Below are 27,832 nucleotides of genomic sequence, written 5' to 3'. Positions count from 1 at the left end.
TTAATTTTTAAAGGTTACATTACTTCTCTGCACCGGCTGGTTGATTAAAAATCATTGTAGCACCGTGTTCATGTTTCTCTTGTAATGTTCTGAATGAGACCAGAGCTGTTGTTGATATAATTAACCATGTATCATTTTGTTGCTTCAGGCAGTGTGTGTGCTGCTCTGACTTTTTTTGTTTCCGAGCTTCGGTGCACTACATACAGAGCATATGTTACACTTACATTCAGGACTGAACAGTTTGTTAAAAAAAAAAAATCTAGTTTTGAAGGTGCAAACACAATAAAAAATGTAATTATTTTTGACATGTTCCTTTTTAGGGTTTATAATGTTCATTACGCTTTTATTTTGCTTAGTTCCTCTCAGGGTCTTCCAGTCACTTGGAGAAAAGTCTCTGGCTTTAGAGCTCACAGTTAGTAAGGTATTACATTGGAGGTACATTACTCAAAAATGTCCAAATCTGATCATGACATTCAAATATGTTTTCATATTTATAGCTGCATAGTTTTCTGTTTACCTTAATAATGGCAAACATCTGCAAGAAGGCTCTGGGTTCAAACCCCGCTTCGCCCAGGGCCTTTCTCTGTGGAGTCTGCATGTGCCTGGTCCTGGGCCTGTGTGGGTTCCCTCTCCACATGCAGGTTAGGTTAATGGGTGACTCTTGGTTTCCCATAGGTGTGAGTGTGAGTGGTTGTTTGTGTTTCAACCCTGGGACTGACAAGCGACCGGTCCGGTGTGTGTATCGCCCAATGTCAACTGGGGGTGGCTCTAACCCAGTGAAAATAGATAGAGAATAGAGAAAATGAATAAAATATCACCGCTCTGTTGGTCTTTTATAGCAGTCCTGCCTTTGTCTTTTTAAATATCAACATCATACAAAATGACACTTCTGTTTCAATAACATAAATATTCTCAGTCTAATGGGAAGTTTATGGTTCCCTGCAACTTTTGACTTATTTATAAGTTTCAAAGATGTTTTTAAAGAATAAGCCAGGCAATATCTTATTTATTCTTATTGTTAAGAAACTCCATGAAAAAGAGCAGAACCAAAATTGACCTCACAAATAGTGTGTATCTAAAGGAAGATCTTATTCCTGTTGCTGCAGAGCTCCATTGTTGTCCACAAACGATTAGAAACACATCAGTGAGCCACACTGTTGCAGTGGGTGACATGTTCCTTCATTTCCATGAACACACACACACACACATTGTCCTGTCCACACTGTTAGAGCGCTGAATGTTTAATAATCAGAAGCTTAAAAAAGACAGAATAAATGCAGTATTGACTCCTGTTCAAGTAATGTTTGTTACCAGCTGTTTTAAATACAGGCATACACACACACACACACACACACACACACACACACAGTATATACATGTTTATGTGTGTATTTACATACTAATGCATTGTTTTGATCTGTTTCATGGGATTTTTTAACTGTGACAGAAACATGAAACGACAGCGGTCTTATCCTTTAAATGATAATAACAATTGTATTGTAATTTGAAACATGCGCTCATTATATATTAATTTTATCCTAAAAACGATGACTCCTTCAGCTCTGATCACGTCTCAACTGCAAAACCTGGAGTAAATTTCGGTCCGACAGCAGCTCGGTGAAATCCACCCCTTGCTGATCCACATCTGGAAAAAAACAGACTGTACCAGATAATTCTCATTTCACTGATGTAGCCCGTCAGTGCTGACACGCTTACTCTCAGAATGTGTGAGTTTCTGTGTGTTTCTGTGTGTGTGTATTGTATCCGTCTTTTAAATGAAGAGCACCATACTGTAGTGTAGCTGCAGCCTTCTGTCTTTTTATCACTCATATCTCCAGTTATGTTTCCAGGTGACTGAGCCATATGGGCCCTATCACTCCTAAAAATCCTTCACTTCACATGACGGGAAGTTGTTTCACCGCTCACTCTGACTTCTTCCAACACTTTGATGTAGTCTTGCACTCGTAGCCTTGAGCTTTTACCACTACTTTACTGTTTAAAGAAATTAAGGTTTAAGGTTTTAAATGTTTGATGACGGGTTCCCTAATGAATCAGCAGTGAGGCCAAATGTTTCCCCTGTGATCACAGCTTTACATTTTCCTTTTTTTTTTTTTTTATTGTTCATGTTTTCATAACCTGGTTTCAGCATATAATGGCCTGGTAAATGGCTTTTCAAACTGGCATCTGAATTCCCAGTGACTGCTGCGATTCTGTGTACAACAGGGGAAATATGGTAATTCCTTTTATGCTGCATAAACCTCCCATGTCGTGGAATCTGTTTAAATGTCTGCCCTTTGGACACACAAAGATTTAAGAGCAAATGTTCTTTTCCTGCAGTTTTCTAGTGTGACATTTAAAGCCCCCGTCAGGTGGCCCCTCTGCTCTGTTGCTTTGAAATTTTTGATTTGCGGAAGCCAGTTTCAAACAGCGCTGAGGCTTCAGCCCCATACGCCACACAGAGCTGTGTTTGTCCGAATGTCAGGTTGTATCAGGATTGTTGTGTCTGATGTGGCCTGGACAGTTTTATCCGTCTCTGCAGGAGAGAACATCCCATTCCCTCCTCTGTTCACTGCACTTTTTACCACTGCAGCTGCAACGAATCATTTTAATCATGATCCACATGTATAACCGTAATGTTTTTTTTTTAATAATTGATGAACTGATGAATCAAGAAAATGTCAGAAAATAGTAAAAGAAATGTTCACCACACCAAATCCCCATAGTGCAGGGGTCCAAACAAACAGGGATTCAATGTACAAAAGGAAAAGTGAGAAAATCCTCACATTACAGAAGCTGCAACCAGCTAATGTCAGTTTCAGTTGAAATGGCTTCAACTGAGTGTCATTACTCTAGATTTCAGCGTCATGTGATCATTTAAAACATAAACATATGGCAACAATTGTGCATAAAATAACAAGGCCTTTGTTTGCTTTACTGAACTTCATTGTGTTTTGTGGGTACTGTCTGTAGATGTCATTGCTTTTGAACTATGACCCAGTTTAGCTTTTGCTAACAGACCTCTTTCTCTCTTTCTTTCTTTCTTTCTTTCTGCAGCACTCAGTCCATGGATGTCTACTTTCTCCCACCCTGGCGTGAGAGACTACTCCCAGCTCACCCTTGACCTGACTAGGAATGAGCTTATTGTGGGTGCCAGGTAAGAAACTGTAAATCCACTCAGCTTCTCACCCCACAGAGCACATTACTGAGAACGCGATACCCTTTCTGACTCACTCATACTCTGTGGTTTTCGGATAATGACGCTTCTTAAGTGCTCTGCTGAGACCTCATTGGACCAATTCAAGCTTTGGATTTGGCAGTGGGGATGGATTTGGAGGAAATACGTCATGCCACGATAGTGTGTGTGTGTGCGTGTGTGTGTGTGTGTGTGTGTGCGCGTGTGCACATATTCCCATGAGCTGACATGAGTTTAGCTTTCACCAGGTTCAACCCTCTTAAAAACACATGCACACAGAAATGTAACTAATAGTTCATGTATTATGCAGAAACTCAGGCTGAAGTAAAACTAAAAACAATGACTTGAGGTTGAGGGACAGTCACAGTGTGGCCTTTAATCGGCTTGGCTTTAAGTTGACAGCAGCTAAAATGGCCTGTCTCTTCTCTGATACTTAATTTGCATTATTAAACACATTTCTTTCTGTATAAAGGTCAGTCAGATTGTGTACACACTCACATATCTCCCTCTCCTCTCTCCTCAATCCAGAAACTACCTGTTCAGACTGGACCTCAGTAACATGTCGCTGATACAGGTAGGCACACTGATGCTTTTATTCTCTCTTTTCTCTCTGCTGGGCATGAATGGTTTTAAAGTTATTATCTTTCCTGTGAAACTAGGCTTTAATGAGAGATTTTTTTTTGTTATTATTTCACTAATTGTCAGATCCTATGGTAATAATCCTTTAAATGAAGTAGTAGAAATGAGATACAGTAGCTCCTTTTGAAAGTCTAGTGATGAGTTCTGTTATCCAGGACATCCTCTTCCCAGTCTCACCGTGTCCACGGGGTGCTGTTGGACTTTCTGTACTGTTGATCTGTGGTGATCGCTGCCTGCAGTGGCATCGAAGGAGAATCTCTAACATGCAGCCACTTTGGCAGAGATTTAGTCCAGTTGTTTGGTGTGTTTGCAGATATGGGAACTATGTGGCTGTTTTCTGCATCCGATGCTTCACCTATTAAAGAATCTGTTCTGTGATTTCAAAGCCGGAGGCATGTGTGTCTGATCAGGCCACTCGTTGTCTGCCTTTGACATTTTCCCTTTCAATGTCAGATATTACACTCTGCTTCACTCACATGTAATCCACCTAACTTTTGTATCTAAGGCAGCTGCTCTTGTAGCATGAAATGTAATAAGAAACATCTGCAGGTTGATCCAGTTTTATTACTATAATAATGATGGCTTTTTTTAAAACCGCAATTTAGCATTTTAGCTACAACAGCTACTGTAACACTGATGCGACCCGGAGGGCTGCTTCCTTATAGTACAAAGTACTGCAAATCAGCGAGGAAGTGTCTTCTTGTGCGTGCATGTGTGTTTAAATAGGCTGCACATGTTTAGCATAGGAGTTCAGGTTTTGGCTGGGATCTGAATGTTTCCAGGAGGTCCATGAAAGATTGATTAGTGACAGCTTGTGTGTGTGTGTGTGTGTGTGTGTGTGTGTGTGTGTGTGTGTGTGTGTGTGTGTGTGTGTGTGTGTTCTCATCTGGTATAGAAAAGAGCCACAGATCATATTCATTTATTACAAGTGTGGTGGGCATAAACATCATATGATTAGATGCTCTGGGAGCAGATTACCAGAGAAATCTAATAGAATGAGTTACTAGAGTCTCAACCAGAGCCCTCCAAAGACATTTGGATATCATTGCTTTGATGAACTTTTAAACTGAACATGTTTTCTGACACTACAAAGACAGTTTTTTTTTGTTAGTGAGGGAAACTCTGGGAGCAACAAAACAGCGGGTGAGCAGTCCTTTCCTCTTTTGACTTTTGCTTTCATCACATTTCCAGACTTTAGGGCTGAAGGTTTTGTCACAGCTGTCGTATCAGTTGGACCCTATTTTAATATCATGTCATGCTTAGATCAAGGTTTTTCTTATAGTTTGTAAGACTTAATGCAATAAATTCAGTTTATATTTCATCGTACATCCTGTGGTGTGCATGTGTCTAATAAAAACACTTAGAAATAGTATAATATAAGTCATGATAATAGTCTTTCTAAGGAAATATTTCCTGTAGATGATTCTAAACATATAACCGTTTTTTTTTTTGATGGTAAGTATTTGTTCTATGATGCTCATCAACTTGAAGTTACATGGCATGTCCTTGGGGAAAACATTAGAGTACATGCAGTGTGCTGTGCATCAGCTTGATGAAATGGCCAAGTTTGATGATAAATGAAAGCAATTATTTAAAACATTTCTGCTTTGAAATCCAAGATTTCCCTGGCAACGAGAAATATATATATACGGTAGTTGCATCAGTCGAAAATTGAAATCTTTGACGTCCCTCGTCATTTGATTTTATGTTTGCAGCAAACGCTTCCTGCTGTGATGCTCGACATGTGATGAGCGCCTCACATGTCAGTAAAACATGGTCGGCATTAAAGTGACATCTCTTTGATTTTCCGTCAGTAACGGTTGAAGTCTCTGTAGGTGATTCTTTATGTCTGCTGAGGCACAATGACGATCTGACGCCTCAGTTATTCTTCTGTTTATTACAAACTTCCTCTTAACAAGAAGTAAAACACATTCCCAGCTACGGCCAAACCACTGTTGTGTTATAAAAGTTAATGATGGTGATATTTATTTGCATGACAGTTTGAATTAGCTTCAGGAGAGGAGTGTGTATGCTGAGGTAGGAATCAACATCCAGTTTCTGGGAAAGCGTTCTCCGACTTTTGGACCCCTGTAAATATTTTTTACTATCCTCCATGTTGCAGAGGATATAATTAAATGTAGGGGTGCGACGAGTGGTATATACATAGACACATGCATCTCTGTGTCCTTCGCCTGCGGGTGTAATATGTGTGTTTTTATGAAAGGCCTGTGGTATTTGGAGCGCTGTGCGGCAAACTAGCTTCGGTACAGCCGGGAGTGTTCGCTGTGGGGCACAGGGTTGCCTTACGGTTGCATCAGGCATCACAAATGACAAGCCCCCAACTCTCTATGGGAGCGTGTAATCTGAACCGATATAACACTGTCACTGAGTGAAGAAAAAGCAGTCTTTATAAAACCCTGAGTACAGCGCCGTTTCCATCCTTCAAATGACTGTAGGATATCTTCTTCTTAGTTTGCCAAAGTTTCCAACTGCTACAAGGCAAAGTTAATTACATATTCTGATTCTGTTATCGTTAATGTCACTTCTTTCAGCTCTAATTCTCAGTACGGAGTATAATAACACACTATACACGCGGATTCATCTTTGATCGTGGAGAAAATCCAATGTTGCTGTTGGAGTTTAAAGGACCATAGTAGTGGTTATAGCTCATTAACTACAAATGTTGTGTACTTTAGTGATTGTGTATTTTTTCCAAAGTGTACCCCGTGTAATGAGATAGATTTTTCCACCTTCCATGCAGAACGCTGGTTTCAGAAGATGAAGCCAGTGCAATATGAAAATCATCAGGGTGGAAACTTGCTGTAATCTGTCACTGTGAACATTCAGTGAGCTTCACTTTTTTGTTTCTAAAGACTTTTGAAAACTTCTCCCTTGGTGCTGCATTTAAGGAAGCTCTGACATTTGAGATTCGTGTATTGACTGGCTGGTTGTTGGAAAGTAAAAAACACGAGATGAAAAGCATAGATAATGTGAATTCAGTAAATTCTTACATGAAAAAGTTTGCTGTTCAATACTTGAGTCAGAATTTTCCGTTTTTAATATTTCTCATCTGCATCTGTATTATCATGTGACAATAACTTCATGATATCACTTTGACAAGAAAATAAGAAAGACTAAATGTACTGAAATAAGGGTATAGAGGAGGGAAATCAGTTTTTCAGATCTTTATCAAGTAAACAACTTAAGGATTTAATTTGCAGCATTGGTTACATTCTAATTTCAAGGACAACAGCCTACGTTATTTTACACAACATTTCCACACAGGATGAAAGCACATCACCAGACTCCACTTCATCTGACAGAGTCCCCCTTTCACAGCAGCCACGACTGAATGACATGATGTGTACATCTGCCACCCGTGTGTCACTGCTGATATCAATGCACCCTTTGTTTGCATGTCCTAGTCGTCTAGTTTTGGAGGAGAGAAGTTGACTTATGAGGGTTTGTATTTGTTTTCACGCTGGTAGTGTGTGTGTTCTCTGCAACTGTGCGAAACTGTTCCGCCTCTGCCCTGGAAAAAAAAGACATCTGCTGTCTTAACGTCCTTATGACACGTAGGAAGCATATAGATATGTACAGTGAGCGTTCGCACGAGTACCCAACACACACGCACTCGAACATGCTACCTAAATTCTCTAAATGTTTTTCTCCCTCGCACACACACACACACACGCCTACACACACATCCTCAGCTTACTCAGAGCTATAGGGATAAATGAGGTAGATCCTTCTTCAGTCCGGGCAATGCGGAGGTGTCATCCGTGATGCCAAGGCTGAAATCAATGAGAACATTATACAAACTGCCCAATGAAGCGGAGAGGAGGGTCTGTACCCCCGTGCTCATTTGCCAGCAAACGAAAGCTGTCCAAAGAGACGGGGGAGGGCGGCATCTTAAAATACTCCCTTTCTTTTGTTGTATAACCGAATGGAAAACAAACCCAAATCTCCCACTTGCCAGTCCGAGCCGCTGCTGCAACATCAAAGGCTCGGCTCCCGAAGGCATTTAATTTAGATTCCTCAACCAGTGATATGTTTCTTAAATACCCAAGCCACCTGTCAAAGACGAAGGCTGTTTTCACACTGGATTTGTTTATTTGAGTCCAAACTTGAGTTCAATTACCTGCGCTCCCTCATGGCCCTCAGGTTTCCTCATCAAAATGCAGCTCTTTATTAGCGTTGCCGGAAATGATGTCAACACCCATTCAAATGGACAAAGGAAGTATGTACAGTGTGTAGGGATAAAAAAGTGGACATGTTCAGTTCATTGCAACACACATTTATTTGTTGTTTCTTTTTTATTCTTTATTTATGCTTTGAGTTCTTCAAATATAAAAGGAAAAATGGCAAAACACAATAATAAGTGGACTGCGCGCTTCATGGTACTTCTTGTCCTCGGTTTAGCCTTGGATTATTTGTATAGTTGGTCTGGTTCGATTTATTTCGTTCGGTTCAATACAAAACATGATCTGTACAATCACTATCTGTAAGCTTATTTTGTGTATTTTATTTTGTCCTTCAACCAGCGTTTACCCAGGATACATATACAGATCACAACGGAACTGACAGATGAATGTCAGAGAGTTGAGTCGCCTCGGAGCTTCAAATTTAAAAAGCAGCTTATTCGGTCACCAGTGATTCAGTTAACTTATTTCAGCTTAGGACTTTGGAGAACTAGACTCCACTACTCTCCTACGAAAATATAGTATGGCTACACATTGCAGTACATCAACGAGGCATTCTATCTGTCGCATTTTCTCAAGAAAGTAGTACAGGTAGTCAACTGGAGTTGCACAGCTACATTCAAATGTGACTTGCCCCTATTCAACAGCTATCCAAAGCACCTTTTCAACTTAGCAGCCTATTTAAACTGTCAAATTTACAGAGTTCTCCCTCTGCTCTGCAAGTGCTACAGCTCCGTCATTGCTCTGCAAGGTTTCTCCAGAACCATCACTGCTGCATCCACCCAATCACAACCACATCCACCTGCTATCATCAGGCCCCAATCTCTTTGTGCAGGCTCTGCAGGGATTGTACACTGCAGGGAGTGATGAGCTCTGAGCCGAAATGCTCAACATTAACTGTAATGCTATGGTGTGTAAATTGATTTTCTTATGGAAGCACTGATTGAACTCTGAAACACTACTGCACTTTGCCTGGAACCAATCACAGACCACCTCACTAAGGTGTATTCGGGTATGGTTCATAAATGGTATTTATACAACCAGATTTGCAGCCAAACTACTCATGTATTCAGGTTATTGGTGCTTTGAAATGCAGGCACGTTTACTATGTTTATGAATGCATTTTAAACAACCCACTGATGTTTAGGACTTTGCATTCATTCATTCATTTTTGGAAAGCTCTGAGTACACGGGTTGTGATGCTCTTAAAAACAACTGGAGCTACTTTTAAGGGTTTTTATCTCTTGCTTTCTACCCCCTTGTTGTACCCAGCGCGTCATTGAAATGTAGATGACAAACTCATTAACCACTTTTGAAAAGGGAACAAGGTGAAGTTCATTTTTATTGTCAGTCACCCAGCGATCAGCGTACTTTGTGCTTGACTTCTAAAGTCAAAGATATGACCTTATTTAACGGCAGCATCAACTGCCACTGTGGAAGTTACCTGCAGCATCTACATTCAGGAACCAAGTCGACCTGTAGAAATGGAGACAGCCCCCGTGGGACGCAAAGCATGACTGGCTTTACCTTAAAACAAAGGTTGTCCATTGAGCGCAGGTGAAAGTCATTCTGATGCCGTTTAGAAAACGACTTAGTGATTGATTGAAAAGCAAACCGAAGAGGGTGGGCCTACTCGCAGTCTAATCACAATGCTGCATTCTGCGCGATTCCCCCATGGTTGGCCTGCACTTTCCAAGTGGGCGATTATCAGGACCTGTAACCTCACACTGCTGTCACCTTCACCATCCCTCCCCCCTTTTAGTGCCCGCTTTTTCTCTCCTGTGTGAAACTATTAGAGATTGTATGTGTTCGTGTATGTGGATTGTTTGTGTGTCATCCATTGGACTATCCATGACAGCACCAAATGAGTTGGCTCAGACCAATCCATCATGCACCTGAAGCCCAAACAACCACTGTCTGGGTGGAAGCAGAAGAGATAAAGTGCTAGATTTTTTTGCTTGCTTTGTGAGTACATATATATATATATATATGTGTGTGTGTGTGTGTGTGTGTGTCTGTATGTTTGTGGAGACGGTCAAGTGTGTACATGCCGTATTAGCAGTTTTCTGGTGGCAAAGGGTTTTGAAGCCAGACCATGCCAGGGGAGGGGCCAAGGTGCTGATGCCAGGTCTTTTAAAGGCTCAGCCGTAATGTTCAGGCACCTGGGAGAACACCTGCCACGGCCATTAGTGAGCAGGCAAGCATAGAGGAATAAATGCGTAGGCAATCAGTGGAGAAAGAAAGCGAGAGGGAGGGAGAAGAGACAGACAGACGAGGAGAGCTGAGGATAAAGAGGTAGGAAGGAGCTGAAGAATGAAAGACAGGAAAGATAACAGGAAAAGAAACGTAAGCAAAGACCAGGAGAACAACACTGAAATTCACACAAACAGGACCCCGGTGAAGACAAATGAGAAAGAGGAGAGGAGTGAATATGAGAGAGAGTGTGAGGGAGGTGACAAGCTTTCAATCTGCTCCAGCTCATCGTTTTCTCTCCGGGCATTTCCTCCCGTGAGCCTCTGCGTCTCTGTGGAGTCAAACAAGCAGAGAGCGTTCAAAGCCGTCAGAGACACACCTACAAACACCGCCTCCCCATTATTGTGTTTTTGTAGAGGAGAAGCGGATTTGTAAAGTAGCTGGTGGTTTTCAATGTCCGAATAGGTAATAGGATTCTCTCCCCGCTGCCTGATGAAAAAAAGAGCATTTGAGAATTTGATTGAATAAAGTGTCTTCTCGTGGGGCGCCAGCACGGACTGGTGAAACTCATGAGATTTATGTAAAATTTTAGGATGACTCAGGTGATCCCAATTCTTTATTTATCTGCCCAAATAAGTCGTAGTTATCTTGCATACTCACCATAAAACATTTCAACACAACCTGTTATTGACAAAACTGTATGGGATAAATCTAGTTTATTATAACTTGCATCTTATTTTGGTAGTTTTGGCAGAGGATTGCATCAGATCAGTCAGAGCACTAAATTTTTATTCATGCATCAACATTCATCAACTTCTTGGCTGCCGGCTGACTTTTACATCCAGTCATATTTACTTGGCTGTACTGGGTGACCTTTGTAACCTACTACTTTGATAACTCTGTTGATACCTTTTATACAGAAGCCTTATGGGAAACGTTTTTGATATTGTACATATGTTTGTCAAGCGCTCTGAGCCTTTTCTATCAAATCGAACAGTATGACAGTGTGCTATAAATGATCACTCCTTTGATGGAAATGTCTCCGGCTCAACTGTTGGTTATGATAACATTGTAGTCACCAAATTAATTGCTGAGCTTTGGTAACATGATTAAAAAGAAGCCTGACAGGACATGAAACATAAGCTGCGAGAAGATAAGACGGGTTGTTAACAGTGACATTATTACCCATGATAACTTTCTGTTGTAAACATCCATCACAGTTTACAATCTGGTTAAATTGCTGTCTGACCATCTTTGTTGTGGAGATGTTGCCATCTTCCCAGATTTCAGCAATTAACTGGTCGGTTGAAAACTAACAGATGATGATGGCCAAATAAGCAGAAATATCCCTTAGAGTTGTGTTTTATATGATTTTATGCTGGAATATTGACGTCAGTAAACCCACTCATTAAGAAATGAGACACACATACAGACACACACACACCACAAGAACACACTGACATGAACAAATGAACCCTGAACGTTTGAGAGAAGTGTGGAAAAAAAAAAAAGTGTCACTGCTGTACAAACACATGCACCATCACCCACCCAGCTACCTCACAATGGGACCGCTCAGGCAGAGCTGATAGTCTGAGCGTCAGATGCTGCTGCATATTCTTAGAGTTTGGTGTCTCTATCCTCCACCCTCCTCCTTCTCTTTTTACTCTTCACTCACTCTCCTTTCCTCCCGTCTTTTTTTTTTTGTGAGATGTAGTGCTGGTGGTGGGTCTGATTGCAATCCACCCACATGCTCTGTCCTAGAAGCACCCACTGACAGAGCTCTCTCTCTCTCTCTCTCTCTCTCTCTCTCTCTCTCTCTCTGTTGCTGATGTGCTGGTCAGCCTGAGCTCTGCCGCAATCAGAACAGCAGGGAGAAGGTGGTGGGAGGTGTGTGTGTGTGTGTGTGTGTGTGTGTGTGTGTGTGTGTGTCTGTGTGTGGTGGGCGGATAAAGCAGAGGGGTGGGAGAGTGGTAAAAGTATAGAAAAGTGTTGGATGGGCGGGAGAGGGGAAAGGAGAGCCGAGGCAAAGGCTCTGTTTTCGTCACCTGTGTGTGTCACTGTTTATGTTTCTTTGTATCGGGATGCAGATGTGTTAAGAGCAATTCCACTGCTGTCAAGAAGAAACATAAAGAAATAAGAGTAAGTTCTGATCGGCAAACTTTTCATGTTTGCGATGGGAATGAATGCTCAGCTGTCTCCTTCATTGTCTCTTTCCTTCTTTTGTAGTTTGAAAGCAACAGAAAATAACACAAGCAGAGCCCTGTTTAGACGGCTCTTTCTTTCTTGTGCATGTTGCAAGGTACTAACAGGAGATAGAATATTGATTTTTCTCCTGCTAACATATTTGAACAAGACCACAGAGCTACAGAATTGTACTGAATGTCTTTGTCTTTGGCTGGATTGCCAGGTTTGTCTGAGTCATGCTAGTCAGCGTTTCTCTCGTTAGTTTGTCAGATGCTCTGTGCATTTTTTTTTTTTCATGCCCAGAAATGTCTTCACACGCTGCTGCTTTAAATTCCTTCTTTCTCTATTTCTGACTTCTTATATACACTCACAGATGTGAAGTTATCTGACAAGGGCAAGGCATAAAAGAAAGAAGGAGTGAAGAATGTAACTCCTGTGTCACCCACTCTGTCGGCACGGGGTCACAGATGTACTGACCTAACTTTTTACTGAGCTTAAGTATCAGCATTGACAGAGATGGAGGACATGGGATGGAAATAAGGAGAGGAGAAAGAATGAAAAATAGGGAGGAGGCGGACTGCAGGTAGAAATATGCAGGAGTGCAAAGAGTAATAATGTAACCTGCTCTTTGCTGACATTTTTGTAGAAATAGAGTTCATACATTTTGCACCCTGCTCGGGGAACTAAAAAGAACAGCATGTTTTGTAAATTGAAACGGAATAGGAAGTGAAGGGATTGTTATATCATAGGTTGCCTTCCAATTACTTATGTTTTTAGTATCAAACGCCCCCCGCAAGCTTGAAAGGTGAATCTGGAAAGTTTGATGCTAGCTCACAGAGCAGCTGTTGTCATCTTGCAATCACAGCAGTTAGCTGAACAGATCCCATCCGTCACAAAGCTTCACGGGAAAAGGAAGGGGATGTTAAAATGTAGGTTGTTCTCAAACCACGTCTGCAGCACAGTCTTCTTTTCAGGGAAGTTACAAACACTAAAACCCTAAATTTGCAGCTTTTGTTTGTTGGGAGTGTGTGTTAGTGGTTTATTTCGGTTGCATGTGACTGAGTTAACTGACGAACAACAGCCAAGATATTCTGTGAGCTAGTAAGCAAAATAACCGTTTGCTAGCCATTAGTTATATAAATTACCCTGATGCAGAGGAAGTTTATGATGGGTGATTGCAGGTAGAGTATGTGAACGCCCAAAGTCCTGATAGATTTTATTTTCTTATCCTATTCACACCTAAGAATTCATTATATAATAAAAAAATCCAATATCATCATCTAGGACGATGCATACTGTGTAGTAATACTTATAAAGAATGATTTTTATTTAAAATGTAATGCAAACTACAGTGTAAGTAAAACTGAATGAGAGGACATAATACAATAGGTCTTAAGACAGAAGTGTGAAATGAATGAAGCAGCAAACACTGATGCAAAATAAATGAAAAAGCAAACTCACACTGAACAAACGATATAGAAAGATAAAGACAAGCCTCAGAAAAATATTCATTTATTAAGAAAAAAACAGTTGAGGAATGGTGGAAATAAAGATCGGGCTAGAAACGGACTCACATTAAGCAAAGTGTGGACACGAGTCACGTGGTCAGTTAAAAGTTCACTTGTGGCAAAAAGCTTTTCAACAACAGCAACAGGAGTAAATATAAAGTGCCAGCTTGCTCACGTGTGCAAGACTGGAGAAGGAAAGGCAGGAGACGGGGGGGGGGGGGCTTTGTCAGTCCATCAGATAATCCCTGCATAGATAAGACGGCAGCAACATGGAGGTGGAATGTAAACACCATATTACTGTCTGGATCTCCACATATCTGTCGCCATCCATCCACTGGCCTTAACCCACCGCTCCACCACCTCCTCCGTCTTATTCTCTCTATCGGCTCCTCTTCCTCCTTCCATTGCACGTTTCATTCTCATCTACTGAAAAAAGCCTGTGACATTTTGTCCTCAGGAGAACATTATATTTGCTCCTGATGTGGAACTGCAGTTGCATTTCTATCAGGTTCCTTCTTCCATTGAATCTTTTTCTCTGTGTCCGTTCATTATGTCGTGCCAATAGTTTTCCATTGTGCAGAACAATCAGGTTGTACATTAATATGCAGACCTTAACTCCAAGCAGTATTGTATGTGCTTATTTCAGCGCTGCAGGCAATAATGGATGTACATGCCACTGGCAAAGCCGCTCATTTTATCCAAACCGATGTCTCGCATCACCGTAAAACCAGAAAGGAGTGGAAAACGTGCAGAAGTGCCGACCAGTGAAAACAGTTCAGCCTGACTTCTGATTTTTGTCTCTTTAAGCTCCAAAACACACACAGCCTCGCTCTGATCCCGTAGGTGTGCTGCTGTTGAGCTGCAGTGTTCCATGTGGCAGAGCACAGTCAGAGCACAGTTTCCCTCTGATTGGTTTGCCCTTTTTGGAAATGCATGGGGGGTAATGGGGTTGTGGAAAGGGGACGACGGTGCTTTTTTTTTTTTTTTTTTTTTTTTTTTTTTTGTGATTTTCGCATTTTCCGAAAATACAGTTCTTGGTTATTCCCCTCCAGAGCTCCCCAATTTCAACAGCCATTATCCCTGATATGAAAGGACTGAAAGTGGGCTGTTGTTCTTTTCCAGAAGTTGCTTGATGTCCAGACTTACTTGAGGTCACTTCTATTTTGCTGTGTCCTTATTTTCCGAGTTGCCGGACTTTTCTTTTTGTTTTTTTGTTAATTTTCCTGCTGTGAACACGTCAGAAGTTCTGAGACAGAAGTGGTCCCCTGTGTGCACGGGTCCTGGGATTTGTCCTTGACGTGTTGTTTGTGTTTGGGGTTGTTTGAGTTGAGCCGTGGTCTCCGGCTCCCACAGCCAGCTGATGATGAGCAGCCCCCAGGTGGCCGTCCTGCTGTGCAGCATGATGGTCTGTCTCTTCGGAGCCAAAGACATCAGAACCAGATGCAAGGCTGGGATACAGGCCGACAGTGGCACTCAAGCAAAACAGCCTGTGGTGTTTAAACTCTAATCTGTGTTTTTAACTTTAACAAAACTTTTCACTCTTCAGAGAAGGAGAGAGTATTTTTCTCTGTGCAGTTATCTCCTTTTGATGTTTTTTAATGTAAGTCACACTTTATCTATTTGTATATTGTCTCCTACAGTTGCTAACAGTATGTCATGGCAGGGTGATAATTCAGTATTATTATATCAGAATTTTATTCTCTTTAAGATTAATCTACAAATTATTTTCTTTTCAGTCATTTAGTCTCTGAAATATAAAACATTCTGTCCATCGCTGTTTTCTTGAGTCTCAGGTGACGTCTTCAAATGTCTCGATTGAAGCAAAATATTCTCATATCGGAGAAACTTTTTTATTGCTATACAACTGAAATGATTAATTTATTATTAGAATAGTTGCCAGTAAGTACAGCCAATAGATATATTGACAAATCATTTTAGCTGTAATGGAGCCATATTGTGATGGTGGTGATTGAGGTTTAGGTTTTTCACGTATAGAGCTTTGTGTGTTGTAACATAATATTACATCTCAAATATTTGCCGTTCTGTGGTAGAGTTCTGTTATTGAAGATATTTTTTTAATATTGTGATTGGTTTGTTTGAAGAAAAATGCCAGTTGTTTACAGCCCATCATTCTGAGTGGCTGTAGCAACATTTTCCTCACGAGCTGAAATGCAATAACATTGGTAGATGCGTAGTCAGGCAGTCCAACAGTTTAACTTCTTCGCTTCTGATTTCCCTTCAACTTTCTCAAAATTGAAGTTTACTCTGAGTGAAATATTCAAACCCAAGACTCAGTGTTTTTAATGACTGCATCCTTCCTTCAGATGGAAATGTTCTGCGTCATATTTGGTGTTTGTAAACTCGAAGTTTGAGTTTACACCATGAGTTTGTAAAGATGGACAAAAACAGGTGAGAGAGTCGATGTGAAAGAAGAAGAATAATCTCAAAGTAAATGCAGTTATCCATCTACATCACTTAGATGTGAAGCCAAAGGTGAAAGCGCCAGAAAATATCTGTTGAAATACTTTGCAGTGAAACCGTACGTACGGTAAGCAGTGTTGGGTGAAGCAGAAAGCAGATGAGACAGGATGTCACAAAACCGAAATGACAGCTACAACTGAAGGGAGCAGCTGGTTTGTCTGTTTGCTGTTGCTTGGTCCCAGCATGCTTCATTTCCCCGTGGTGGATCACGGTCAGGAGAGCAGAGCTGACCTAAAAGGTCAATAGGTCAACTGTCAATGTTTGTTCCTTTAAACAGGAAATGCCTCGTGCAAACTCCCTCATCGACACTGGGAACGTCCCGATACACCAGCAGAAAAATAAATGTATCTGTTATTGTAGGTGTTTTTGCTGGACGCTCACGATTCCTTAGGGACGGGAGGAATCCACATGTGGTTAAGCTGGAGACACGCTGACCTTTTCCCATGCAGGTGGTATTAGTATGAATAATATGGTATATATCCATGATTTCTCATCTACATTATGCATGTCGCATATAACTACAGTCCTCGGGGTGCTGAAGGGCAGAGTGGATTCATGGAGAAAGCTGAGGATCAAAGTGACGGAAAGGTCAGAGGACGAACATTAAACCGACCGTCTCAGATATTCATACCCTTGATTTGTCCACAGTATCAAGCTCTACTCTCTTGCCCTGAGTGTGATGAGTCATAGCTGATTTCATTCACACTCTTCATTAATTTCTGTGCTGCAATTTGGCCGGAGATTTAATTATTGATGTTCTTTGTCAGAATGGAGGGGTATTCTGTGAGCTACAGAGCTGGGAGCAAGTGGAGGCTGCTTGTCACCCTGTAATGTGCTGCAGCTTGGCCAGCTGGCTGAGAAAGAATAACTACCTATAAAGTTCCGTGTGCAATGCTACCTGTGCGTATACATATAGAGATTCGTCACTGCTTTTGTTTTTTCACAAAGTGATTTTTGCTGGGATTTGTGTTCCCACTGTGGAAAGCTGCTGTGTTGGTTGCTGCCGGGGAAATGATTCGATTCAGTTTTGGTTTTATTCAGCGGCTGCGGTGCAGGAGGTAAAGCAGGTTGACCACTAATCGGAAGGTCAGCATGTGAATGTGTGAATGGCTGAATACTGGCATGTAGTGTAAAGTGCTTTGAGTGCTGTCAAGATTACCATTTATCATGAAGAAATGTATACGTACTTATAAACAATATGTAAGAGCACAGATATGATTGAGTAGGTTTATGTACAAGAGCTTGACTGATGTCTCAGCCAATATTAGCTTATCACAGTTGTAATGGTTTGGCATTCATGTCGGCCAATGAATAAAAACTAATTGCATCCTAGAAATCACTGAAGGATTTGCTCCAATAGATCTTTATGAAAAATGCTTATGTAAATTGTATATGTTAATTATACTGTGTTTGTAAAAGCCCAACTAGGGACGAGAGTTGAAAAATAGCATTAGCTCTAAACTCTCTGTGCAGCACATCAGCTTCATGCTCTGCATTGGAACTATGTTAAACTGCATGGTCCAAATCAAATAAAATACAATACGTATTACGTATACGTATTATTATCAAACTTTTTAAAGCAGTGAATCTTGGTATCAGCTTCATGAATCCAGTATTGTGCTTTGGAAATGGAGACTGAAGACATAAATACGCTAAGAGCACGGCATAACCCTGACTCTAACCGCAGGGAAAGACAAAAGATATTTCTTTCTATTAAAGGATGCACCTGAACACACCAATACAGATTACAAGGCTGTAGCCAGTTGCAAGCTATCCAGAGACAACACCTGCATGAAATAACTAATGAGTAGGAAAGACAAACAAAAACCAATATGTTTCAGTTCCACTGTGAATCTTGTAAAAAAAAAAAAAAAAAAAAAGTATATGCACATAAAAATATATATGATTATGGTAAAAAGAAATGACATAGTGGGACCACAAGAACAAGATGATGTGTAAGAATAAAAGAAAAGACAGAGAAAACAAAATGCACTAAATGTGTGAAATCACTGACACACCGGTCTGCAGAGCCAATCAGCTCTCTCACACTGACTGCCTCCACCCTCAGTTCTTTTTCACATTCAAAATAATCAGTGATAATTGTTCTTTTTTACGAAAAACAACCAAATGATGAGCCACCTGCGTACACTATGTGCTTTAATGCCATGTTAGTGTGCACATCCATCCGTACTACCTGCATCTTTATCTGCACCTGTGTGGGTGCATACAGCACAGTACTTTAGGTGTCTGTGGAAGAGAAGGAATAATCCACTGTGCTGGTTGGTTGGTCATGGAGAGACTGTCTGCTTTTACCTGCCATCCTCCCTAATGTGGAATTACAGTGAGTGGGAGGCAGCAGCAGGGTGAGTGGGCAACCACATACAGACTGTTAGCACATACTGAACCATACAGTGTATTCAGCTCAACACTTACATCAGAGGAGAAAACAGCTTCCTGTTCCCAGCTGTGATCGCTTTAATCACTCTTGCTGTAAAATAATCATGACTGTGACTGTAAAAGAGCTACTTTACATATTAATGCTCTTTAAAAAATAATCCCTCATAGAAGCATATTTCTGTATTTCTTCCAAATTTCCAATGAAAGAATTATATTTAGGATTTATTAAACATTTCATTATCTTTCTATGACTTGTTAATAGTAAAAGCAGTTCTGAACAGCTCTAAAATCCTTTATAAGGAATTACAGCTTTAATTTAAGATTTTTCAGAGTTATCTTTAAGGATAGTTCATCTATTTAAGAATTTTATAACAAAGCATATTTTTTTCACTTTGTTTTGCTTATTTAAAGTAGGGCGGTGTATTGCAGCTTCACTACTTTTCAATAAAGAATAATTTAAAAATGTCATGTTCTGAAATATTGTTTATCATCTTTTTGATCAGGTATTTCTTGATTTAATTGATAATTGTGTTAATTATTACTGTAATACTGTTATACTCTACATTTAGTCAGAATCCTCTCAGGGCTCATAGGATAACATTAAACTTTGACTTATTATTTGAGGAATTTGGTTTATTTGTCAAAACCATTATTTATACGAGCAATAGAAGAGTAGAAGGTATCATACATCCAGGATCAGCTGACCTGTCTCATGTTTGTTGTCATCCCCCACCTGTCCACCAGGTGTCCTTAGAGTCTAATCACCCAGTCACCTGATGCCGCTCCTCTGCACACCTGTCCCTCGTCGTCTCGTTAAGCCTCGGTGTCTACATTTACCGCCACTTTCTCGCTCCCATTGGCCGCGTGGTCTGTGTTGTGTCTTCACCCTGGTGGTTCTAGCTGGTCGTGTGTGTGTGTGTGTGTGTGTGTGTGTGTGTGTGTGTGTGTGTGTGTCTCTGCCTGTGTGTCTGCATCTGTATTTAGGCCAGCTGCCTGTCTGTGAGCATGATCATAGAGAATAAGTCCCTTTGGTTCATCTTGCTCTGCCAGCTTGCCTGTCTGTATGTTGCCCCTTCCCTGTTGCCCGTACTTGAACTTTGACAGACGGCTGTTGTTGTATTATATTACAACAACAGTACTGACACCAGAACAATCTTTTTCACTACTTTTATATGCGGAACAAAAACAGCTTTTCCTACCCCTTTTATTTTCATTAAAACAAACTGTTCGTTGCATCAGCTCTTCTACACAAACTTTACCTCAAATTAGCTGAAATTTAAATTGGTAATATCTAATCAAAGAATATGTAAACAAACAAAAAATCCCCCAAAGTTTTCAAGTAAACTTCATGCTTTCACATGTGGGTGTCTGTAGCCTGGTATTTAACTCAAAGCATAATGATGTTAAATACCCAGCTTCGTCAGGACCGTGTCGTATACCGCCTCAGTGGGAGATTGAATTTGTTGAACTGAGCTCTGTAATATGAACTAGGCTGGATGTGTAGCGCATTAGGATGAGATGTTTCAATAAATGCCGCCTTTCAAGCTTGAAGTCAGGCTGAAACAGTGCAAGTTGTCATGAGCGTCTAAAGATTCACACTCATGGCTGAATGAGCGTCTGCTGGCGTCTGCACTGAGCTGTATTTGTCAACAGTGTGAACATTTAATCAGAACTTTTGAAATTGTGTGTGTGTGTGTGTGTGTGTGTGTGTGTGTGTGTGTGTGTGTGTGTGCGCTGAAGTGCAGACAAACACACACTCTGAAACACTGTCAGCCTGTTTCTCTCCAGTGTGAGGACAAAAGTGTAGGTTAGTGACCTCATGCTGCACCGACTCAGTCTGAGAGAGAGAGAGAGAGAGAGAGAGTGTGTCACTCAAAGGATGTGGGTGTGTCCTTCGATCAGACTCAGCTGCGAGACAAAGGGTAGTTGAAAGTCGTGTCTCATTTGTTTGTGGTTTTGTATGTGGCTTTGGAAACCTGTGTGTTAAACACAGTGAATAACGACCCATGGGTGTATGTGTTTAATCACTCATTTACTCATTTAATAAGAGAGAGAGAGCGTCACGTCAGGCCACAGGATCGAGATCAAGGCCAATTCAGGCCTTTCTTTATTCTGTTTTTATTCTTATTTTTTTTACATTTTCCGATCAGTATCAACTCTTGGAAGACTATATGTTTACAGTCCTGTATGGCTTGTGTCCCATTGCGCCCCATTAAAACAGTGTGTTGACAGTGTGTGAAAGGCGAATGAACACATACTGTAGCTCACAAAGTAAATAAACAGCAGTCAGCAGTTTAAAAAAAAAAAATGAAATCACTGAGAGGAATTCAAACAGGGGTGTGATGTGATGGCTCATGTACGGTTCAGTGGCATTTGGCACGTTTGCTGTTGTAGTTTAAAACTGCATTTCAGTGTTTTGTCCGTGCCGGGGGTTGATGAAATCCCGTCTGCCACAACAGATCCACGCTGATGCTCGGAATTGAAGGGCCTGATTTTCCCCTCAAATTTATTGAAGACATTCTTGATGACGCTGCGTATTCAGCTCCCAAAAAACACATTCCCCCAAGCTCCACCGTTTTCTCCAATAACAACAGATTTTCAACATCTCTGCCAAGAGAAACATTCTGTCCAAACCTTTACTTCTGGAAGAGTGCTGCACCTCTGACTACAGCTTTTATCAGTGGCTTTGTCTCACCTGTTAGCCAACAGCTTCACCTGCAGGGCATAACAGGCACGCAGTCTCACACTTCCTGCATGAAGGAAAACATGACGTAGACTGTGCAAACCCTTTTTGAAGATAAAGAAAATGAATGTCAAATAACAACCCAAAAAGTTCTTGTCAAAGTCCAGATTCCAGGGGCGTTATAGTTAGATGCAAATGATATCAAGAGGACCACAGAAACAGCAAACTGTACGAACTGTATTTCTTGATTGAGACAAGCCCCCGACGACCACAAATGACTTAACAACCCCCTTAAACTAACAAAACGATCCGTGCATTATTCTACACATGCCCCAGTGCGCTGTGGGGCCGTGAACAAGCTGTTTAACATTACATGTGGGCCCCTACAGCTGTAACAATAAAATGTGCAGGTAACAGAATATTTCACCACCATTTCACAGTCGATTAAACTCATCTGTTGCTAACTTTCTACAGAGCCTCTGCTCCGCTACCTGCATTTAATTGTTTAGCAGCTCAGTTTGCTTTGTATGCTGCTCAGGGCCGCACAGGAATAATTCTTCCTTGTCATCTGGAGTACACTCCTTTTGAAGATTTATGGCGAAAACATCCACATCTCCGTTAATACTCCTTCAGTCTTTCCTAGAAGTCGCTCTCTGTCATCACTAATTAAAGCAATGACTAACGACATGCCCCGCTGATCACTGTGTTCACTATGTGGACCCATTTTTTCTTCGTGATGAAACACTGCGTTTAAAATCCAGAACCTGAAACAGGAAGTAAAGAGAAGACAATCCGAGTAAAGAATTAAAGAAATGTTGCAGTATTTGCAAATTTTTATATTATTTTTGATAAAGGTAAAATATCTCATAACGTGCGGTGACCCGATAGCTGAGTGGTTTGGATGCAGAGCATGTGGTCGCTCTGAGCAGGCGACTCCCCGGTTTGACTCCCGGCAGGACTCTTTGCTGCACGTCACTCCCCTTCTCTCTGGCCCATGTCCTGTCTCTCTTCACTGTCCTATCGAATAATAAAGGCAAAAAACATACTAGAAATGACACATTGACACATCTATTAAGCAAAACCTCATGATTTTGAGGAGTCTCTGAGGAGTCAGTGTGACTTTCCTAAAACCTAAAAGGCAGCAGAGAGAGTAAAAGTATTGGAAGTTGAAGGGTTTTTTTTTTTTGCCTTTGACGTCAGTGCTGTTGTTTCAAATCCTCTTGCACTGATGCGTCATGATGTTAACGTTGCTAATAATGTTAGAAATTAATGATGAAAACCGGGACAGGGTGGTGTATGTTTTAAAGAACCATCTAATGTCATATATGTGTTTGACAAGCATGTGATGCGTCAGTGGTTTCCCACCTGTGAACACCGCCAGTGGTGCTCACTCCTGTCGCTGTGTCGGTGACTGAGCGCTTCATCTCGGCGCCACCTGGGCACCAGTTTGTGCCAAAATTGGCCATATTGTACTGTGTGTGTGTGTGTGTGTGTGTGTATGTGTGTGTGTGTGTGTGTTTGTGTTTGTGTGTGTGTTGGGTGTGGGTTGTTACCTAAAATAGCAGATTAAGAGTGGGGGGCTGGAAATAAGAGGAAGGAATTAACAGTGTAAAAGTGTGGGATGCTTTGAAGTGAGGACACAGATGATCTCTCTCTCTCTCTCTCTCTCTCTCTCTCTCAGTGAGGTGGTGGTGGGTGAATATGCAGATTCTCTTCTCCCTTGCCTCAATGGTTGAGTAACATTCAGAGGAAAAGCCCGCAGTGAAGTGTAGCAGGATGAGATGAGGAAGAAACCGCGAGGAGCCAGTCAGGTGGTCGTTTATAGAGATACTGACGGCGTGAAAAATATTTGCCCGTCCTTCGAGTTTTGTGATTGCAAATAATCCGCTTACATGAATGATAAATAAACCTTTTTTTTGTTTTTTTGTTTTTTTTTTTCAAGTTTTATTCCCCAGACCATGAAGTCAGAGTGAATACATCCAGGAAATGTTCTAAGTTTTCATTTTCGATGCTCACAGAGCAATAGTTCGTCATGGACAAGGCGTGTTAGCAGAACGGCCTGTTACAGTGTTTAAGGTTATTATGTGCTCAACATATGAAGTAATAGCTCAGCTGTTGTTTGGATGTTGAAATGATTAACTTCTGCTAAACAACTGTTGCAATGTTTTTTTTATATTTTTAATACTTTCCCAGACGCGGCTCACACCAGTTAGGTCCAATCCCACTGAACTGGTACACAAATTTGTCTTGACTGTAACAAGTGCCAGACAGCGCCTATTCAAACAACCATTACTCCCCTGACACACTTATTTACAATATTCATGAGTTATAATTAGTTGTCACACATGATGTTAGCAGTGTGTCAGTGAGAGGCAGCCTTATCAACACAGCACCACATTTCAGGAACGGCATTTGCAGTCGTCGCTGCTCGCAAGCCCTCTTTACTTCATTAGTGTTTCCTGCTCTCCATCCCTCTCTTTCCCCTCCCTCTTTCCCTCTGTTTCTCGTAAAAATAGAATTCATTTTCCTGCCCGGCCTCCATCTTTCTGCGGTAAAAGTGATGAATCCTCTTTCCTGCTACTAATTGTATTTTCTGCTATTTTATTTGCCTATAAAATATTCATGTTTTTTTTCCCTCCCCTCTTCCCTCCTTTAAGAAAGATGCCGTGGGCAAGATCTTCTTATTGTGTCTAAGGAGAACCGAAATTGGGAGAAATGGAGTGTCAGGTTCAGGTTTGCAGGGGGAATTGATGGCAGCGAGTGCACATGGTTGTTGGCTTTGCTAATAGATGGAAATGTACTCTAACATGCAACTGTGGCTGGAGGCGCAAATAATAAACAGGCTCTCTGGCCTTGGGCTGTATTCAAGCATGAAAAATGGCTGTAACTCTTCTCAGAGAGGAAGCTGACTCTTTAATTGTCTGGTATTTTGTGCATCCGAGGCAGTGATTTAAGTTTCCTGTTTCTTCCAATATTTATGCTCAATGTACGTCTATAAAATCTTCAAACCTGATACTGGTGTTTGTGCGTAGACCAGGAAAACAACAGTGTTTGTTCAGATGTTGTCAACACAAGTTGATGTTTGTTCAGCGTCAACTTGTGTAGATGTTTACTGGACAAGACGGTGGAACTTATGAGCATCTCTAACTGAAGCAAAGGTGGAAATACTGACTTTGCCACAGTGCCAGAAAACGTCTTACCTCTCATCACTACGGTTCCTTCAAACCACTGTCACTGTTCAAACACCTCTAAACATTTCCAAACAGATTCCTATTGGCTGCAGGATGCTGTCTCACCTTTATCTTCTATGTTAGGCCTGAACAATTAACGGCTTATTATCAAAATGGCAGTGTGGCCACATGCAATATTCAAATGGCAGGAGGTGCAATTTTCTTTTCTTTTTTTTTTTTTGATAAAGGTAGAATGTGTCACAACAAACCATACATGAAGCATTAATGAATCATATTCTCCAGATGTAAACAAACATCCTGGTTTGTTATATGACCCCAAAAAAAATCCTTTTCATATTTTCACTGGAAATTAAATTTCAAAAATGACCGTTCCAACTGAAATCATGACTCGTATCACAATCGCACCATCTGCCAAAATAATCGCATTATGATTTTTCATCTGTACTTCCTGAATATTAGAAGAAAAACTTCAGAACTTTTTTTTCTTCTTGCTTCACGGTCTTTGAAGGAGAAGTGACTCAAACAAACAAGAAAAACAAATGACCAAATCACTAGATGAAGAGTTCCCTCTTCACAGGCGCAGAACACCTGGCCGATGAAGATAGTGTGTGAAAAAAGCCGAGGTTGTGCTGCATCAGATGCTGAACTTATCCGGCGGACATTTGCACACCGGATAATTTGGCTTCGGTTCATCTCGAGCAGTGTTGGAGGAACAGGAATGTGACAGCGCCAGGTGTGGTGGACATGCTGGTTAGGTAAAGAGGTAGAGGTCAACATAGTTGTGACTGTTGTTTGATTCCCATTTCCTGCCAACAGTCAGTACTGGTTTCCTTTAATCATGACCACAGTCTTTCATACCCTGAAGCAAATAGTTTGACATTTTGGTAAATACTTTTTTTATTTTTTTTTTTTATTTGATGTTTTTCTTCTTTTTCTCTCAACGCAACTTTTTAAACTTTTTCATAAGTCCAGGTCAACAGACGTCTGACTGCCACAGCGAGTGAACCCTGTGCTCTGAGCTGCTCTTCTACATTTAACATGAATAATTACACAGCAAATGAGGGCTTGTATATCAAGCTGGAATAAGTGACAACATTATTTTCCCTCTTTATCTCTTAGCTTTCTTTATGTTCCATTTGCTGTGAACATTTTTGAGTGATAAATAAACACTGCATGCTTGCCACACATTATGCAGCTCTTATTCAATCTGTTGATGGCAGTCAGGCCATTCAGGGCTCGGTACTGAGGGAAGGTATTTGAGGGAGAGGATGTTGAAGCGGAATTGGTATTCTCACAGGCTCTGTGTGAGTGTGGCTTTGTTCCAAAGTGGTGTGAAGAAGAAGAGATGGACAGGGAGAGGGGGAAGGGAGAGGCGGGGGGCACTTTCTGGTGAAGGTCAGCGGGTTAAGCCGATGGGGATCCTTGGAGACGGGGCCCTGCCGAAAAGATGGTAATGCCCCAAGCCATGATTCATCGCAAAGGCATCCATCACTGCGTGTGTGTGTGTGTGTTGTGTGTGTGTGATCGTGCGTGTGTGAGTGTGTGTGTGTGTGTGTGTGTTTACAATGACGTCATAACATCAGTCCCCAGGCTGTCAGGGGCTGATGGGCAGGGGCTGTGGAGGAGCAGTGTTTTCATTTCAACAGGCGAAGTGATGGACTGCCGCAGAGGGGGCGGGGCTGCTCTCTGAATGGCAGGTGCCACACTGTTCACTGTGCTCATGGGAAGTGGATTTGAGGTTGCTATTGTCTGCGTACTGTTTGTCGGCAGCGTGAGCTGCGTGACTACAGCCGAATTCCTGCAGAGCACATTAGCTACTTTCAGTTTTTTTTTGTTTTGTTTTTTTCTAATTCTTCGACTACTTTGTGTTCAGTGACTGAAGCTCAAGTTTCATTTTAATTACAGTTTACTTTATATAGCTGTCCCCTGCTGATGTCTCTCTCTCCAGGGCAGTCTGAAGCAGGTTAATTGAAGGGAGCTGCTGTGGGAGACCGGGAGATGAGCTGTAACTATCAATATGGGCCAGAGCCTACTTACTGGTTCTCTACCAGCTGCAGCAGCTAAACATAGCTTTATAACGCTAATGAATCTGTCTCAATCTCCACCTTTAACCTGCGCTTACATATGGTCGTAAAGTGCAGAGGTTTTTATGTGTAGTTTAGCCTGGATGAAGTTGCTCTTATCAATATTTTTACATGAATTATGGATCAAATGACTAGAACTCACAGAATTATCACCGGACTCTGCAGCTCCATTCACCTCTGTGGAGTCACAGCCACAGCTTTACTGTTCTGCATCACTCTCACCGCTCTCGTTAACTTCATGTCTAGCTGCAGCAACAAAGTTAGCAAACACCTTGTAAACATAGTGAAGCATCCAACAGCTAGAGAACCAGATATTTTTTGAGTTAGTAGAGACAAAGACAGAGCTGGAATACTCACGTGTACATTAATGAAAATAAAATAAATTATATAATAATTTGATAATAAGTAAAATAAAATATTAAAATAATAATGGTAAAGTGCAGATTTAAAGATGATTAAATGATTTGTTTTGCCACCAGGGGGCAGAAGAACACACAGTCGTGGCACATAATCACCTCATAAAGTCTCCTTTTAGCTCATGTTTGGTCTCCACCACCTCCTGACAAAAATCTTCTGGTTCTTTTAGCTGCTAAATGTTTCACTTTCTTCAACAGCTAGTCGCTAACTTTGTCTGTGCTCGGCAGGCAGTGAACAGTGGCTGGTGTGTTTGCTGATTAGCTTTAAGCTGCATCTCAAACAATCAAACATGGCATCAGAAATGTGGAAGAATTACTTGTTGTGCAGTGTTTTGGCAGCACAAACAGTTCTGGCAGTGCAATCAATCAAAAAAACAATCACACAGTCATTTATTTTCTATGAATATAAGCTTAGTATAAAAGCATTAAAAGAACTCCCAACACAATGTGCAGATGTTTGACGAGCTCATTAGGCGGTGGATGGATAGTACTGTACAGTCTGGTGTTTTCGCTCGTTAGCATGAATTTATGCAGAGGCTAATCATCCAAAATCATAAACTTCCACTCCTGCAAGTGTAGTTGAAATACTCCATGACCTGTGAAATAAGAGATTTTCACACTTGGAGAATTTAAACGCAGCATATTGTCTCCAGAAAGACTT

The 27,832-nt window shown here is 41.2% G+C and overlaps 1 protein-coding gene across 5 annotated transcripts in view; it reads left to right on the top strand.

Annotated features, from left to right (window-relative positions):
* The window catches only part of sema5ba (sema domain, seven thrombospondin repeats (type 1 and type 1-like), transmembrane domain (TM) and short cytoplasmic domain, (semaphorin) 5Ba), a 173,942-nt gene that overhangs the window by 85,869 nt on the left and 60,241 nt on the right, over positions 1-27,832 (top strand). For all 5 annotated transcript variants that reach the window (XM_087174992.1, XM_087174994.1, XM_087174991.1 and 2 more), the window contains 2 exons: positions 3,055-3,154; positions 3,722-3,767. In XM_087174992.1, the coding sequence (XP_087031118.1) occupies positions 3,055-3,154; positions 3,722-3,767 (146 nt within the window). The remainder of the gene's footprint in view (positions 1-3,054; positions 3,155-3,721; positions 3,768-27,832) is intronic.

This window comes from Seriola lalandi, unplaced genomic scaffold (assembly GCF_002814215.2).
Source record: "Seriola lalandi dorsalis isolate HSWRI2012SDOR001 ecotype SW California unplaced genomic scaffold, Sedor1 jcf7180002054406, whole genome shotgun sequence".
In the NCBI taxonomy this organism is placed as follows: domain Eukaryota; kingdom Metazoa; phylum Chordata; class Actinopteri; order Carangiformes; family Carangidae; genus Seriola; species Seriola lalandi.
This window is presented reverse-complemented; position numbering and strand designations above follow the sequence as displayed.